This window comes from Leptosomus discolor, chromosome Z (genome assembly GCF_034619465.1).
Source record: "Leptosomus discolor isolate bLepDis1 chromosome Z, bLepDis1.hap2, whole genome shotgun sequence".
NCBI classification, from domain to species: domain Eukaryota; kingdom Metazoa; phylum Chordata; class Aves; order Leptosomiformes; family Leptosomidae; genus Leptosomus; species Leptosomus discolor.
In genome coordinates this window covers 40,629,812-40,647,174 of record NC_141419.1, presented here as the reverse complement: position 1 = coordinate 40,647,174, position 17,363 = coordinate 40,629,812, and the positions used below count along the sequence as shown (strand labels likewise).

General features: G+C 39.9%; 1 protein-coding gene across 2 annotated transcripts in view; it reads right to left on the bottom strand.

The window, feature by feature from the left end:
• Nucleotides 1-464: 464 nt before the first annotated feature.
• DAPK1 (death associated protein kinase 1) overlaps nt 465-17,363 on the bottom strand; it is a 97,620-nt gene continuing 80,721 nt past the window's right edge. For both annotated transcript variants that reach the window (XM_086480534.1, XM_086480533.1), the window contains 7 exons: nt 13,724-13,946; nt 11,083-11,271; nt 9,084-9,281; nt 6,620-6,758; nt 5,205-5,325; nt 3,477-3,665; nt 465-2,886 (listed from right to left, as the gene is read on the bottom strand). In XM_086480534.1, coding sequence (XP_086336660.1) covers nt 1,654-2,886; nt 3,477-3,665; nt 5,205-5,325; nt 6,620-6,758; nt 9,084-9,281; nt 11,083-11,271; nt 13,724-13,946 — 2,292 coding nt within the window. In that variant the 3' untranslated portion in view covers nt 465-1,653. The remainder of the gene's footprint in view (nt 2,887-3,476; nt 3,666-5,204; nt 5,326-6,619; nt 6,759-9,083; nt 9,282-11,082; nt 11,272-13,723; nt 13,947-17,363) is intronic.

Sequence of the window (17,363 nt, the reverse complement as noted above, 5' to 3'; positions counted from 1 at the left end):
GAGACTGTGTAGCTATCAGGGAGTGATGTGGAGAGCTTAAACAAGCAGCAGCAGCAGCACAGTCACTCATGCAGTGAGCGGGTCCTTAATGCAAAGAACCATTACCACAGCACAGGCTCTAATGCAGCGTTCTCCCCCTTTGCAACACAGCATAATCTGGAGGATTCCTGATGACAGACTCGCCTCTGCTGTTCTCGTTTCCATTGTAAAAAAACACAAAGGAAAAGCTATGTAGCAAACCACTTTGGCTTGCCGTTTGTCAAAATGGATGCAAATCCCTCTGCTGCACAGGGACCACCTCTGCAGTAAACAGATAAATAAATATTCCTCCAGTGTACTGAGAAACCCCTCTGAAGTCAAACAGGAGGTTCCCAGAACTTCAGAAGCCAGGCATTGCCTCTTCAGGATGCGACTGTAAGGAAAAGCTTCAGTTACTTTCAGCTACAGAATATGAATGACAAGGATGCAACGAGCAACAGTTTATTTGTAGAAAAATCCTTCAAAATTTTACTACATTGTGAGATTAAGGAAAAAATAGTATTAATATATGTACATACAATATATATAAACAAACACACATCGCACCATTAAAATTACATGCTTTTTAGAACAGAGAATGGGTCATATTCCCTCATATCAATTTTAAAGTTATCACTGCAAGAAACCTTGCTTCCGTTTTGTTTTTATCCCCATCAAAGTTTTCAAGTACAGGAAGTAAGTAATGCAGGATCTAATAGTAGAAAACCTTTGTTATACACAAATTACAACTGACAGCTATACAATATTATTCTGCAGTATCCAACACTTGTGTTTTTTGAACTCTATAATGATATGAACTTTTACCTGAGGTGCATGGAAATAATGAAGCATGATAATTGGCAAGTTTAAGAGATCTTCACATTATGATTTCACTGCAATTGAAGTTGATTAGGTATCACATGTCTATACCCATAGTACTGGCACAAGAATGCTCTGCGTGAGTCATCACAAATGTCTTAGAAGTGCAGGAAAAATTAAAAGGCAAGCACCACTTGCAATGATAAGCATGCAGACAATTTAAGTGAAACAGAGGTAGCATGTTCTTGTAACTCCAGCAGGGTCATTCAAATCAACTACACCCTCCCTTCTGCAAAAGGCACTCGCTTTTTCAGCTATAAATAATGTGGTTTTAAATTCAGTCAGATTGACCACAAATGGTGGATTTCCCTCCTTACAAATACCAAAAAAGATGTTAAGCAGAGGACACGATGGAAAGAAAAAAAAAAAAAAGAGTGTAAGAAATACACATTTCAGGTAAAATATGTGCTATTCCTCTCCCCCTACCTTTTATGGGGAGAATAAAAATATTTTATAAAACAGTTGCAGTATGTAATCCAAAAGTTAAGACTTTCCAGTTAAAATGGCAGTATTAAGCAGCACATTATGTATCAGGAATAATTTTAAAACACCAGGAGTATACCAGCCTTTTTAACAGATAAGGAGCAACAGTTCACAGTTAGAAGTAGAAAGTTTATGCACAAAAAGGTGGTGCTGGAGAGAAGGATAAAGATTGTTTGATGTAAAACCTCATAAATTAAAATTCACAGAAACTCTTGCACTGTGTCTTTTATCCTCTCCGCAGTTTGAAAAGGTGTCCACGCAAAACACCTGCTCTTACCGTGACACTACAGAGCTAATCGAATTATAAGATGTGCCACTGTTGCAACTGGAAGCATAAGCCTCTTGACCATTAGCATCTAAATTTATTTTGAATACAGAAGATGCCTTCAGTAAAAAGTCTGCTGCATCTCTGCGACCTAATTCCCTCAGCTTAGACATTAGGATACCTACAGTGCTCTCAGGAGAATTACTCCACTCCTGCAGAAGGGCATGGACTGGGCTTGTGAGAAAGTCATTTTGTGTTCCATTACTTGTATTGTACTTCGCAACAAGGTCAGGGAGGCCCAGGTTCATGGCCAGAAGGCACCAATCTTTGCCCATAGGATCAGGTGGATCCAAAAATCGACTTAGTTTTCTCCTGGTAAGTAGATTTAGATCTGAAACATGAATATCCATTCCTAGGCTTCCCTGGGAGTAGACATCAAGACACCCAAAACACAGTATACTGCTAAAGCTCTCTTTGTATCCCCCCATAGTGTTAGTTAGTGATGTCTCCTTTTGACTCTGTGCACGGAAAAAGTCTCTAGGCTGGTAGACCATTACTGGTTCATGATGTTCCCTCAGCTGCTGAGGACTAAGGTAGTATTTCCCGGTCAGAAGCCCTGGTAAGGTTGTGGCCATTAAGTTATCAATGGTGCTGCATACAGAATCCAGAAGTAAACAACACTTGATCTTCTCCGTTTCCACTCCTCTAACTTGAACCTCTATACCCTGACCATGGTTGACTAGCAGCACTAAAACCTCAGCTCCGCGATTCATAATCTTTGATCCGTTTACCCACAGACGTATATCAGCATCTCCCTCTGTGCTTTGCTGGTGAATCCACCTGCAGAGATTTACCTGAACTTTATGAAAAATTCCACAAGGAAATGGGGTAAGATGTTCCACAGGAACGATTCTAACACCACCATAAATCAGCACCTCATCCTCCTCATCTGTCCAAGACCTGTGGAGATTGTCAGTCTTTATGAGAGCAGGAATATCCACCATTGCTCCACTGCTAAGGTCCCTTGCACAAATATCCATGGCATCCAAAATCTGTATCAGTTCTTCCACATCACTATCTGTCACCAGACGCTGGATGTCCTCTATAGTATACCGACCTCTATAGTGATGGAGAGCTTTTGGGTTCTCCACTGACAGGATTTTTCCAAGGACATTTGAACAGAGCCAGCGAGGATCCAGAAGCACAACATCTTGGACAGTTTCACTCTGCATAATGTTAATCTGTTTATAAATATGAAAATCACTATTTACATCTTGTGAAGTACAAGGTGATACCCCCCACCTTCTCTCCTTCTTAACTTACTAACCCAATCATTCAATTAACACTGCTGACAGAAAAAAAAAAAGTGCATTTTAATTTCTTGCAAATATTCAGAACAAAAAGCAGATCTTGTTCTTGATTTCCACTACGAATGAAACCATTACAGCCCAACAGCTATTTACGCACAGGTGTTATCCTACGATTCAGTTTCTACTGGACAAACATAAATTTCTCATATGCAGAGAACACAGTAGGTGCTACCTCATTTAAGACAGCGGCACACTTACCCTTTCTTGGTATTTTATGTTCTTACAACTACAGCGATAAACTGTAGTTCTTCCTGTCTCAAAGAAATAACGTTGAATGAAATAGAAGCCAGAAGACAATACCAATAACAAAAAGCATTATTAACCAGTCTCTACTACTTATGTCATCTTAGGAGGGGAAAAAAAAAAAAAGCTAGAGATGTTTGCTTAAATCTCATTAAGCAATATTCTACCAGAGCAGCACCCTACTAATAAAAAGAGACAATTTTGATAAAAACACTTACTTCTCCTATGCTATGCAACTGCTGTGCAGTATGCCGTAGGTCATCTTCACTTGCTAGGGGATTAAGCTGTTCCTGTACATCGTACACAAACTGCTGCAAGGACATCAGCTGATTTGGTCCATTAATTTTTCTCCATGAAGGCAGTGTGGAGATTATTTTTTCACACAGATGAGTCATAGGTGGGCAAGTCTTAACAAAGGCACAGAAAACATCCATTTGTAATTCAACTCTGCTGAGAATAACAGTACTAGTGCTTTTAAAAAAAATTTTTTTACATGGAGGTTACAAGGTCTGATGCATACATGATATATATTCATGTTTAAAGAGCTCCCCTTGTGATGGACCCTTACTCTTCCTTCTGGTTCACCTGCCATGAGATCTACCTTTTCTTAATAAAGTGAATGCCAGGAGCAACTTTTTCACTGAAATAAGCAACTTTCCAAACATCACCATGATTACAAAGGGAATCCTGACACACGGAGCAAAGTTTACTTTATATAGTCGTGCCTCGTCAAATGTGCTGACCACCTGAAATGGTGACTTCAAAAATGTATCAGTTGCCTTCCTGCATCTAGAAGTTAATCTTTTTTCAGAAATGGTCAACATTTAATTAAATTCTATACTCTTCAATATCTGTACAGGACCAAATTACTTCAACAGGTGAGACAGCAGGGTACCAGATAAGAAGTGAAGATGGTACTTTTATCTAGTGATTGTCTTGGATATCACTGATTCCTTCATCCTACACTTTCAAGCACACACTTCTTATGCAGCAAAGCCCTCCAGATTTCAAGCTAGTGACAGAAGTTTTGTCAGAGAAGAAAAGCTTATTAAATCAAGAAACCATTTGGAGTGTAAAATACGATGACTTTTGCATAAAACCAAACATTTTCCTCGATCTACACAATAAACTCAGTAATAAATTAGCTTTTAATTAATTAAAAAAAAATACTTACTAGAAGTAGCTGCAGAAAGTCTCGCTGGTGTGTCACACAAATAAAGAGGGTGTTTGGTATGAAGAAATTTAAATACATTTAGCACAGGCTACCTAATAACTTGACTTGGTCACCTTCGGTATGGAAGTCTCTGTGGATTCACGGTGACAACTTCAAACCATGGCTATTTTACCTTTAGTCTCATATACATACACCTACACACAAAACTCCAAGCATGTATTTTTCAGTAAAAAATTGGAGTAAAAAGTTAATGCATATTCAGTTCATGTATCTATATTGGGAATTACCTTTCTAATAGTTGAGGAAACTGTTCTACCCTGGTGGGCTTTTTTTTTTTTTTTTTTTTAACAAAAAAACCTTATTTGCGTGAAATATATTCTGTTTCTCTGTAATACTACGCTAATTAAAAAAAAATAATCTTAAAACAAAAACAGACACACACACACAAAAAAAAGAAGAGCCAACACTGGAATCCAGTCACTGTCAATTCAAAATACGAAAATGAACTTTGAACTGAGAATCTCACATTGTTTCCTTTCAAGAGACATCATTTTGGTGACCGGTACAACACACCTACAATTCTGAAAATGCGGAATGAATCTTTGATGTCAGGAGTTTGTTTATCACCAGGTCTGTCATACATGCTGCTAAAAAATTGGAACAGCACTCATTTCTTTAAGTTTTACTGTAAATTTAGTATTTACATTATGAATTATTACACTAGATTTTCACATTTTGGCTCGCCCAACCCAGACCATTAGACATTACTTACAGAAATTATCTGGCTTCTTATTTCTTGCAAGTGATTTCGGAGAAGCTTCATATCTTTAGATCCAGATGCTCCCGCATCCAAGACAAATAACTTGTCTGAAATATGCAGATCATTTCCAAATCTAAAAAAGAAAAAGCGAAAAATTAGTTACCTAGTACCAAATCCAGTTTTATTTCTTCATCCAATTCTGTAATTTAAGACTGAAGTACAAGAGTTATTTTTCTTCCAGGAATGATGAAAAGGTTTAAGTACTGATTATGCTAATACATTTTATAAGCACAGACAGTATAGCTGCTCTCTAATTTTCTTGAAAATAAACAGAGATATTGAGAGAAAATAATTGTATTTCCTAAGGAAGAAGGTAGAAGATGCGTAAGAAAATTACAACTGCATCGCAGGATTTGTAATTACAAAACTAAACATTTTACTAGAGAAGGGATAGCAGGAATCATATATTTGTTTTCTTTCTTTTCACTTTAAATAGTTCATTTGTCATTGCTATTGACACCAGCTCTCTTTCTCACTTCCTTTTTGACTTTTCAGCCACACATACTTGTTTTCCTAGCTCTGGACTGATTTGCATTTAAAAGGATTCCAATACCAAAAATGACACAAAGGTATTTTCTGTTGGTATATTTCAGTTGATTAAGATACTGCTCTGCCACTACTGTGGTGGAATTCCTACATCTGTCTTGTACAGTCCAGAAAAGTGTCTATGCTCACAGGTATGGATTGTTTCTCGTACCACGTGTTACTTACTTACATGCTCACTGAGAATATAAACCATTGTTACTTTATACAATAGCACGCTTGTGAAAAATTCCCTATTTCCATCCACAGTTAGCACGCTCTCCAAACATTTTTTGAAGAAGGCTAGATGTTTCCCTAACTTCTAGGTACCTCTTGCATGACCTTGTCACCTGTGTGACTTCACAATGTCCAAGGCTTTACAAACTGTGTAGGGAGTACCCCCAGGCCTGGTTTAAGTTTTTTTTCCTCCCCATCCTAAATCAATGCCAGGGAACGGGTGGCTCTCCTGTAAAGCTTCCTCTTTTGCACCCAGAGTTTGTAGCTGAGACCTTTCTGAGACCGGTGTGAAACCTGAGCACCAAGAAGTCAGACAGATGGCTGACAGGGGCCTTTGGATGTATCCCAGTGTTTACAGGGTGAGACTTCCTAAGCCTCAACCCAATTTTGCACCACTTGCCTCATTTTAGCTCACTTAAGGCAGCTCACTCACTGTACATTGGTAAATGTTTCAGGTTTTGCACAATATAAACTTCCTGAACATACTCAAAATATCATCGGAACACTTAAATAACATAAAAAGTTTTTACATATTCCTATGCATTTTAGTATTTTTTCTTTCCAACTGACATATTTAAACACTACATATAAATACATGCCCCACTTACCTGTTCCTGATTTCTTTCAACAACGACATGTCTTTGTCATACCAAAACTCTCCACCAACAGGCCGAGGAAGATTCACTATGTCAGCATGTGTGGCGATCAAAACAACATGCAGGGGACTTTTCAGCTTTCCACCAAAGGCTAGAAGAGAAACAAGAGCACTTCCTCACTATCAGACACACCTGTGGAGATGGTGGTCTTACTGAGCCGGAAAAGTAGAAATACATTTTACATTCTTCATACCAATCACTTTTGCAGTGGATTTACCACTCTAATCACAGCTTAGACCACTAAGCATAGTGCTTACACCACTGGTGCTTTGGCTGTTATCTGCCTATAGGATTATCTATATAATGTCCAGTTTGAACAGCTAGACTCTTTGAATAACATCAGACACATTGATATTACGTGATTTTATAGTTTTAGCGAAAACATTAATCAATAACATTAATGACGTATATATTAACTACAAACTATGATAGTGTGAGGAAAAATGACTAACAATAACAGCGTCTTGAAAGGGTTTCTCATAATCTTTGGATGGTCCTTAATACTACAGGTGCAGAGTAGAGGATTTTAAGTAGAACACAAAATGTCTACAACATTCATACGTTGGTATGAATGCTACTTTGCAGTACTTACACAAACAATGACCTCTCACTTAGGTGAGAGGTAAGTAGGAAAGCCTGGCAGAAACCATGAAAAAGAATGAGAAAGAAAGAAAGATACAAATGGCATGAATGAGGTGACAGCATGGAACACAGACTTTTCAATCTTTTCTCAAACTGACCTTCCAGAAAAGAGAAGACATCATTAGACTATTTAAAAAAAAAAAAAGATACGTCCAATCCTGCTGCTCTAACTGGAAAAACTTCACGGAGGAGAAATATGCTCACATCACTGCTCAGTTTACATCAGCTAAGAGCTACAGAATCTTGATTTATGCATAAAAAGCCACATTTTCCCAAATCTCTGCATAGCACTTTGAGGCAAGTATTTTGCAATTTTAAATATTTTTTTTGGCAGCTAAAGGACATAAGACAAAATAACTGGAAAGTAATCCCAAAAGTTTAAGTTTTCTGCTAACATCAGTTACTACATATTGCTTGAGAGATTTGTAATAGTACAAAAATGCATGGGTACTCAACTTGAGCTGACTAGTATAAACACTGATTTAAGCAAAGTATCTAAATAATACTGATAAGAAGATCAACAAGAAGAAATTATTAAATCTAACTCTGTCAAACCAAGAACTAAGTTTCCTCGCCTGACTGAGGAGCCAGGAAAAGCTTTCAGCAATTGCAAATTAACCATATTGTCAGCTTTGACACTTTTCTGCAAATTTCTGAGCTTTTACCTCCAGAAGTAATTTCATGTTGTTTAGATCCAAATGCTCATATTGTTAACCTTGTGATTTGATCTAAAATGGAAAGAGACATGCAGATGCCTGAACTGAAAACTGAAGGTCTGCCTTGGCTCACCATTATCATTATCTGGCTGAGATACTGCATACAGAATTGAGCAGAACACAAAAAGAGAGGGGAAATACTCTTTGTGCTATGTAAGTATTTGATAGGCTTGTCTGGTGAGTCCCTAGCAGCTTTATAAGTGTATATGAGCGCTGAGTTAGATCCACTGGCTGGAATAACATTTCAGTTCATAGAACCATGTCTGAGCTTGGTTCGTCCATGAAACTGTCACAGCCTGCAGACCAATGCTCAGCTGCAAACATGAACAAGTTATATGGTGTGTATATAGACCTACAGACCTTTTAAGAAGTAAAAAAAAGTTTTTAAGTAAATTTGTTTGCCTGACAAGTGACTTTCAGTTTGTGAGAAAGCTTGAATATAAAACAAGTAAACTTACTTAAAACCTGTGCAGTCTGAGAATATGTGAAGTGAAATTCACTAGAAATACTGGTTTCTGTACACCCTGACCACCAAAAGGCTAACATATTTGAAGTCCAAATACAAGCCCAGTTAAACATGTTAAAGTTGCACGTACTAAGAGGTAACACCACTCCACAATGTTGTTCTGTCCTGTTCTCACCGACAAGACTGATTTATGCTGGGAACACAGTTAATTGGGGCTAGATGTAAGCAGAATTTAAGCAATGTGTCTAAAACCGGTTTTAAATGGTGTCAACCCATCGAAATACTTTTCCACACAGCTTAGCTGACATAAAACTTCATCTGCCATTTACAGATGTAAATCCCAGTGCCACAAGAGGCCGCACTGTACCTCATGACCCTTTTTAGTTGGACTAAGTGCTGTGTATAACTCTTTATGCTGGTTCCACAGATAAAATTCCCTTTATCTAAGAAACCCGTGTGAAGTTTGTTTGAATACATGGGGATGAAGACAGATAACAGCACTCAACACAGAAGATGTACTAAGTTGCAGAGAAACACAAGAAGCTTTATCCTACAGTCCCCTAACACTCCATTAATAGGCAGAAAAGCATACCTATTGGCTCCTCAACTGGGACCAATGATTTCAGGAAACTGAGCCAAAAGGTCACTTGGTTTAATTGGATTTCATAAGGCTCCTCAAGACTAAAAAGCACTATGTGAATTGCAGTGGGATCATTTGCAGCAAAATAATCATAACAGCAGAAATACACAGGATTCCCAGAGAACTCCCAGACGCTGAAATCACCAATTCCTGAAAAATAGACACATGAAGAGACAACACTTTGTCAGTAAGCATGAGGTGTCTTTCAGCCATGGAAAGACAAACAAAAGAGTTAGTTAATCTGATTTAAGTTTTCACAAAGATAAACTGTATGCATGTGAGAAAGTAAGACTGCAAACGCAACCATGAACAAAGTGAACGGGTTTCAGTCGGTCTCAGAGGCTGAGAAGTTGAGTCTTCATTATCTGTTCCTCTCTCACATTCACTTCTCTAGGACATTCAGCTGGATATAACACAGAGGCACCTGTGTTAAACACATGCAGCCTTACACATTAAATTCGCCTTTGCCTTGCACAACAGCCATGGATCTTGTAATTCCTTTGAAAAACAAGGACAATGGCTCCCATTCTTTTCCTGCTCACCCCAAGGAGCTCAACATTTTAATTAATTTTTCTTCTTAACATGTCACCACTGGTATTAAAAACAGCTGAAGGACATTCTCAAAGAAGCCACTCTGCTTTACAGAATTGTACTATTCACATCACATTGTTAAGTCAGGACTGAAGAATCACCATGTTACAGATCTGAACAGCACCATGTTGCTTTTTGCCACCACCTTTAGCTTCAGGTGAGAAAAGCATGAGTGTGTTGCACTATATGGCACTTCCCAGATGCACCACCTGAATTAGGGTGAAGTCTGCCTCACTTGTGCTACCTTTATTGAAATAAATGCTGACTAAGATGCACCTCAAACTTCTAGAAGAAAAGAAGCCAGAAACCTCAAATCTGCTGTTACGAGTATGGCTATTTGGAGTTCACCCATGTGCACGCTTTCGTTCTGTATCAAGACAGCATAAAGAAAAGAAACCCTTTCTGGCAGTTTGTTGCACAACTCTCTTTTGCTGCAGAATCTGACTTGGTTTCAAATTACACTGAAAGAGGAAATTATCCTGGACAAAGAACAAGCTTTAGCTACATGGCAAACACTTCAGCATCTGAGACAAACATTTGGCACTGCAGGTGTTAGTGCAGATGCTGCATTCACAAATAGTTGTCTCCCTCCAAAATAAAAATCTGGATTAATCCTAACTCAGACTCGAAATTGCAGCTGCTAAGGTGTGCAAAACATGTTCCTCATGAAGAGGAGAACCTACTGGGAGAGATCTTACCACCTATATAACAATTAGTATGGCTGGTGGTGTATATGCACCGTTTATATGGTCTTCACAGTCAAAAGCCATGTATGTACTTATAACAACTTCTCTGATGCCTCTTACTGCTAACGGGTTTCAACTGCAGAGCAATTATCTTCCTTTAAAAAAAAATAAAAATACAAAGAAATCAGAAGCTCCACTTACCATGTCTGGTGAGCTCCAGGGCCCACCGAACATGCTTCAGCCCTGTCATGGGGCGAAAATGGTAGGCACACCATTCACACAGCTGGGAAACCTGGGGTAATCTGGGACCAGATTACATAGGATAAAATCCCCAAAGGACATACAGCATAGGTGAAGGTCCCTTCACGCTAGTAGCTGGTTTGCCAATCCACTCCTATTATACCAAATGCTTCCTTCCTCCTGTCACACTTACCTCAAAAACACTTCTGTGTGATACCATAAGGAGCTGACACAGGTGATTACTCTGTGTACAGAACTTCATGCAGATTTACCTTCCGCTTAACCAAACCAAACCCCACCAGTGTGGATTCTCAACAACAGTCACTACCATATCAAGTCAGGTATCTTTTTTTTAATTTTCATTTTTAAAAACAAGCAACATAGCATTTACCATCCCGCAGCATTAAGACATGTCAGCCCAGGGCTCAGCTTACCATGCAAGTAGGCATTTTGAATGTCAATGGCCTTGGTGGACTGGTCATCAGCAGAAAAGTGAGGGTGATGAGCAGGTGAAACGAACGCTTCTAATACTCCTTTGGTCAGGCCGGGCTCAAACATCATACTACGGCTTCTCACGCTGACATTCTCACAACCAGGATAAAGATTCATAATGCTTACTGAAACTGGGTCAGGGAAAAGAAAATGAGTTTACAAACCATGTGAAAATCACAACCAGATCACTTCAAAATAAGTATGCAAGGCATAAAAGCTGATTAAAAAACTTAAACTGCTTTTCAAAGAACGGAGATGACTAGCAAACTGTGAGCATACACAACTACATCTTTATTTGAATGATGAAAAGGAAAATACTAGAATGATCCCATATAGCACTTATTGTCCTTTAGCAGTCATACCGCTGGGGGGCCGGGGGGGCAGGGGGAGCATAGAAAACAACAGAATGATTTGGAAATGAAAAGTTTTAATAGTTAAAGTTGCTCGCTGTTGCAAAGATAGAATGCTTTTTTAGCTAAGGGTTACAATTTCATGGCACTGTCTGTTTTTATTGGCATGGAAATGCTATATATTCCTATAGGTGATTCCTGTAAGGATGAAAATACCAGTATGTAACAACTGTTTCTGGAGAGGTGGGGAAGAAAAGCAGACCCTTAACCAAAATTATTTTACTCGTATGCTATTTGTTTAAGTTCATGTTTAATTCACAGACTCCATAAGAGTAAACAAGAAACAAAAGAATTTTTTAATTGACTTGCACCATCTAGTGGAGAAAGTAAAGATTTCTTTCCTCCACTAGATGCTGAACTCTTATATTTGGGCAATATAGAAATAAACTACCTGTCAGCCATAGAACTATACTCTCATGTTCAGTCTTCTACTGTAATATTTAAACCTTTAGGCTTTTTAACAAATAACATGGTGAATTCACACACTTATTTTTTACAGAATTTAAAAAGACCTAAGCACATGATCAAATATAGACCAAATTGTGCTGGTTTAAATGTTTATCTGATTATGTCACTCAACCCATAACATTATTTACATGTTATATAATTATTTTCATCCAAAACGCACAGATATTGAAACAAGCAAACCCCAAAACTCCACAAACATTAAAACAATGCCATAGTAGCTTTGTTTGCATAGAACGGCACAAGTTTCAAGTGTGCATAGCACCGCACAATTTTCTGGCTTTATTTCTAGGTAAGCTATTTTCAAGCGCATGCTTCAAATTCACCATTATTTCTACAACGATTTGCCAATCTGACTTGCAGTCTTATCTGATTTTATGTGTAAGTACATAACACCTATCCTCTGGTTCTGGTACCAACCAACATAAAAAAAAAATTAAATAAATCTGTCTTCAGCCAAAACCTTCCTGCACTGCCTCCAGGAACTGATATTCCTTGAGTGACTTATCTCCCCTTTTGTGACACAGTAAATTAAGATAAATAAATCAAAACCTTCTGAGTAATTGAATCAATTTATGTATTCCGTTGTCACATATGTGAGCCCCTTGTGTTAAGTAAACAGCAAATGCAATCACAATCTGTGCCAGGTATCTTGTCTTGTTAAGCCACTCTGTGAATACCCTATAGCTTCCTCAGGTGACTAGAGAGGAAGTAGATGTGCAATCTACTACTAGCACTGTTCTAATACTACTTGTAGATGATGAATGAAACCTAGACCTGCAAGTATTATCCAAAGATATTATTAAATTATTAAAGAAAAAAGCAATTCTGACCCCATCTAAAACTTAAGTAGTAAGAATACTTCTAAACATCAATCTAAATTTGAGCTCCTCAAGTGCCTGCTTAGCTTGTATACATTGTGCAACCTCTCAGTGTCAGAAAAGGGACCTGGACAAATAGTTCACTACCCTTTCCAGCGTCCTTCTGCCACAACTGTGGGTTCTTCCAAAGCTGGGCACAAGCTGAAGTGTAAACCTAGCTAGTTCCTCCACATCTTGCAGCTCTTTCAACTTCATATAGGCAAACTGGTTCTACATGGGAAAAGTTTCCTTATTATTTGAACACATTTACTTCCGTGTAGAAAACCTCCATTTTCACCTCTTTTGGAGACAATTTTAGACACCTCTAACCGGGTTAATCCACTCCTGTACCTTATGGAAAAGCACTCCAAGGCATCAGAGGCAGTTGTGAATCCCCTGTTACTACTTAAAGATCACAGATGCAGCAACTGCTTAAATTTTGTGTTTATTGAAGCTACTCAAAAAAAAGGCTGACAAAACATAACCCCCAAAACCACAATGCTGGAATCTGGTCATGACACTGGTGTTTGTAGCCTAAGACTTTTTGTGAAAAATAAATGGCAATGTTTTCAAGTCCTGCCCTCCACTCTCCAAGTTCACTTGTGCAGCATCTGAGTGAACAAAACCTTAACTGTTCCTGCACCCTCCACATCTGCTGCTCCTCTTCGCTCTTACTTGAGGTACGAGCCTGTACAGAGCAAAGCAACATCCTCTCTGCTTTGCTTTGGTTTCTTATGTGCTTCATCTGTCCCGTCTTTTGCAGTACAGCCAACAGCTTTTCCTTAGGAGCTACACAGACTAAGAGAAACATATTTTCTCATTCAAATGTTACAGCTCCAAAGCCATACCTGAAGGTTTGGAAGACAAAGGAGATGGGGGGAATCTGGTTGAGTTTGTGGAGGAAAGCCTAGGTCTACGTCTTCGGAAAAAGCTTCGTATCAGGCCACACTTGAGAGACTCCACAAGGGTTGTTTTCCCGGCACCAGAGTGTCCAAACAATTTCAGTTTGATCCGGGGCTGTGGATTCTGTGTATGCCGCAGCTGCTGGATAAAAAGCCCCCGGTGTGTATCCTAAAATTCAACATAAAGAAGAAATCAGAACATGTGGCAGGGAACTTCTGCCTTCCAAAAAACTCAAAACACAGGGTTTAAGTAATGCCTTCTTGCCAGCCGGTGTTCACCTAGATCAGTTCCTCCATTTGCTTCATCATACAGGCGATCAATTGCTGGCAGAAAGGCAGGGACATGTAGACAAGGCATGGCTGACTGCTTGCTCTCAAGAGCAATCTTGAGTCTTCATGAAAAGCATACATGACTTCAGGCTCAACATCAGTGAATGGGATTGTTTTGACCTCCGATGGGGAGGGCAAAGGAGGGAAAACTATCCCCTTTCAGTACCCATTCTCCTTACCTGTCAGTCTCAGTAGCATAACCAATATCCATAATATTATATAATATACATGCAGCACTGGAGAATTTCGCAGTGATAGCTACCAGCTGAGCAATCCAAAAACTCAACGTGCTTTTCCCCTCTTCTTTAATCAACTTTTTCTGCACTTCTCGTGTTTGGGAGAATTCTTCTCTTCCTACTCCCTCCTCACCCCACCTAGTTCTCTGTTTATTTTCACCTCAGTTCTTTGCAAGGTAAATATCGGTTTTCCCAGACTTCGCAAAGTAAATATCGGTTTTCCCAGATCACTCTTGTCTCTCCTTTTCTCACACACTTACTCTACCTTAGAAGACCTCTCACACACTATTTCTACCCCTCTACTGCAAGTGTACCTTCTCCAGGCTGCTTTCTCTCTTTACTCCCAAGCCTCCACACATCTGCCTTCCTGCTTAATTCTCCTCTCTCAGTTGATTTGGGGAATGAAGAGTTAATTTAGCATAGCTTAGTAGAAAGTAGAAATTAGCTAGCTAGACTTAGCACAAGATAAGGGAGCAGAAGCAGTCTTGAAATGTTTGAGACAGTAGGAACAGCTTGGATGAGAAAGGACTTGATTGTCTTTGTGAGAGAATCACCAGCTTCAGACTGGTTCCTCAGTTTGGAGTTAAGCCAGTCTGGGATTCTGTACCAAAGCTGAGAAGTACACGATGAAGAAGACTATGAGCCTTCCTCCGAAAGCCCTCAAAGGACGACCACCAGATGACAGCACGCATGCACCAAGAGGAGGAAACATAGTAATTTCTGAGAAACGATTACAATATCCCTACCTATTCTCTGAACTAATTGTACTATGTAATAAATAGAGTTTTACAATGTGACCCAGTGTACAAGCTAGGAGGAGCAACCCCCCTTGCAATCAGTGCTGTAATAAACATACTTGCTTTGTAACTCTCTGAGTTATAGAGTTTGTTTCCGTGCTTCGTTTTGGCGACCCAGATGGGACCTTCTCTGTCTGGCTGCGGGACCTGCTGAGGACGCGACTCCTCTGGGCGCCCCCGAGATTTTCTCGGGAGGGGTCTGCCTCTCATCCAGATGACTGCTGGGGCAGACAAGGACCATCATCGGTGGACCAGGTATGTTATAAGTAAGTAATGGGATACCTGTAAGTCGTGAGGAGACGTCCTACGAGAGGTAAAGAGCCTCGGTGCTCGCCCCTGGGGTTGGGGTTTGAGTCCCCATAAGGCAGTGGCAGGGTGAATTCTGTACCCTGACTATTGGTACTCTAGGTCCGGTCCTGGGGTCTCCTAGCCCTGGCTATGGGAGTGGTATGCGGCATTGCCATTATTGTCATCAAATGTAAAATCTGGTACTGTGTATTATAATCTAATTGACATCAATAGGCGTGGACCTGTGGCAAATGGTAAACGGTTTATGATTTATGCTGTATGTGCATTTGATCGCTGCTGTAATCGGTATTTTGTAGTGTATGAACGAGAACTATAAGGGGCCCTTTTGTGAGTGGTCGAGTGCATGCGCTGCAGTAGTGAGACGCGGCACAGCTGCGGAGCGAGTGTGGAGTTCTGATCCGCGGTTCCGTGTTCTCCGCGAGGAGAGCAGCCGGAGACAAATGAAGCATATGACAAGGTTTAAATTATACTTAAACCAAGTATTACTGGTGGCATTTGGAGACAAATACTGAATTGCATGTGTGAACTCTAGAATTCCTCGGGTCCAGCGTCAGGACGGAACCTGAATATTTTGCTGGCGTTGTTGTTTGTTTGTGAGGCAAGTATTTGTTCTGGGACGGATTTTATTATTATTGATATGGGTCACAGACAAAGTGGCAGAATACTAAAAAGGAGCCCTTTAGGCCGCGTTTTAGCTCATTGGAAGGATATAGGGGGACCATCAGGTGGGGGTGTGAGTAAGAAGACCTTAATAAAGTATTGTAATCAGTGGTGGCCCTTGTACAGATTAGATGATGGGGAGAAGTGGCCCTTTAATGGGACACTAAATTATAATACCCTGTTGCAGCTGATGTTTTTGAGGATGGGGAAATGGGATGAAGTTTCATATGCAGATATGTTTTTCACCTTCTGAAACCACTCCAAGTATTATACTGACTGTGGACCGACAGACCCACGGGACCCGATGGTGTTAGCTTTAGAAAAGGAGAACAAGAGAGAAGGGAAAGGAAAGTTGAAGAGGTGTTGTTTGGCATGTAGCATAGGGCAGAGATGTACGAAGCCGGGGAAAATAAGAAATCCTGAAACAGGGGATCTACCAGAGTATTATAAACCACCAGAAACAGGCTGGACCCGTCAAGGGGCACAAAAGGAAGAGTAAAAGTGAGGACATTGATTCTGGAATCTCTCCAAGTAGCCTGCTATCCTCTCACACCTGGAGTAAGAAAGAGCAGCCAGTGTTGCAAGCACCCTTAAGGCAAGCAGTAGGACCAGGGGGAGATCCTATCTTAATCTATCTTACAAGTTTCCTTCTCCTCCTTTGATCTCCAAACATGGAAAGGAGTGGTGAAAAGCTACCGAAATGACTCCGTGGGGGTGACAAGACACTTCCAGTTCCTAATAAAACAACATAATCCTGATTGGAGCGATAATCAATTGTTATTAGATCATATGACTGAAACAGAAAAGCAGTTAATTTTAAAAATGGCCCAAGATTTGGCCAGTGATCATCTTAAAGGGACAGAAGAGGATATTAAAGAACACTTTCCCTTCCCACCCACAGTGGGACCCTAATAGAGGGGCCCAAATGAAACTGCTAAATGAACACAAGGACTGGATCATAAAGGGAAGGGAGCGAGCTATCCCTAAAGCAATCAATTGGTCAGCCTTATATGCTGTTCGGCAAGGTCCAAAGGAGACCCCCCTCGGAATTTTCAGACAAATTGCGGGGTACTATGAGGCGACATGCCCCCTTAGACCCAGGGTCAGAGATAGGAATCCAGCAGTTAGTGTCTCCGTTTATTGAACAATCAGCAAGCGATATCCGAAGGAAGATGCAGAAATTGAGAACGACAGAAAGTAGAAACTTGGAAACTTTATTAGATGAAGCATGGAGAGTGTTTAGCAATAGAGGAC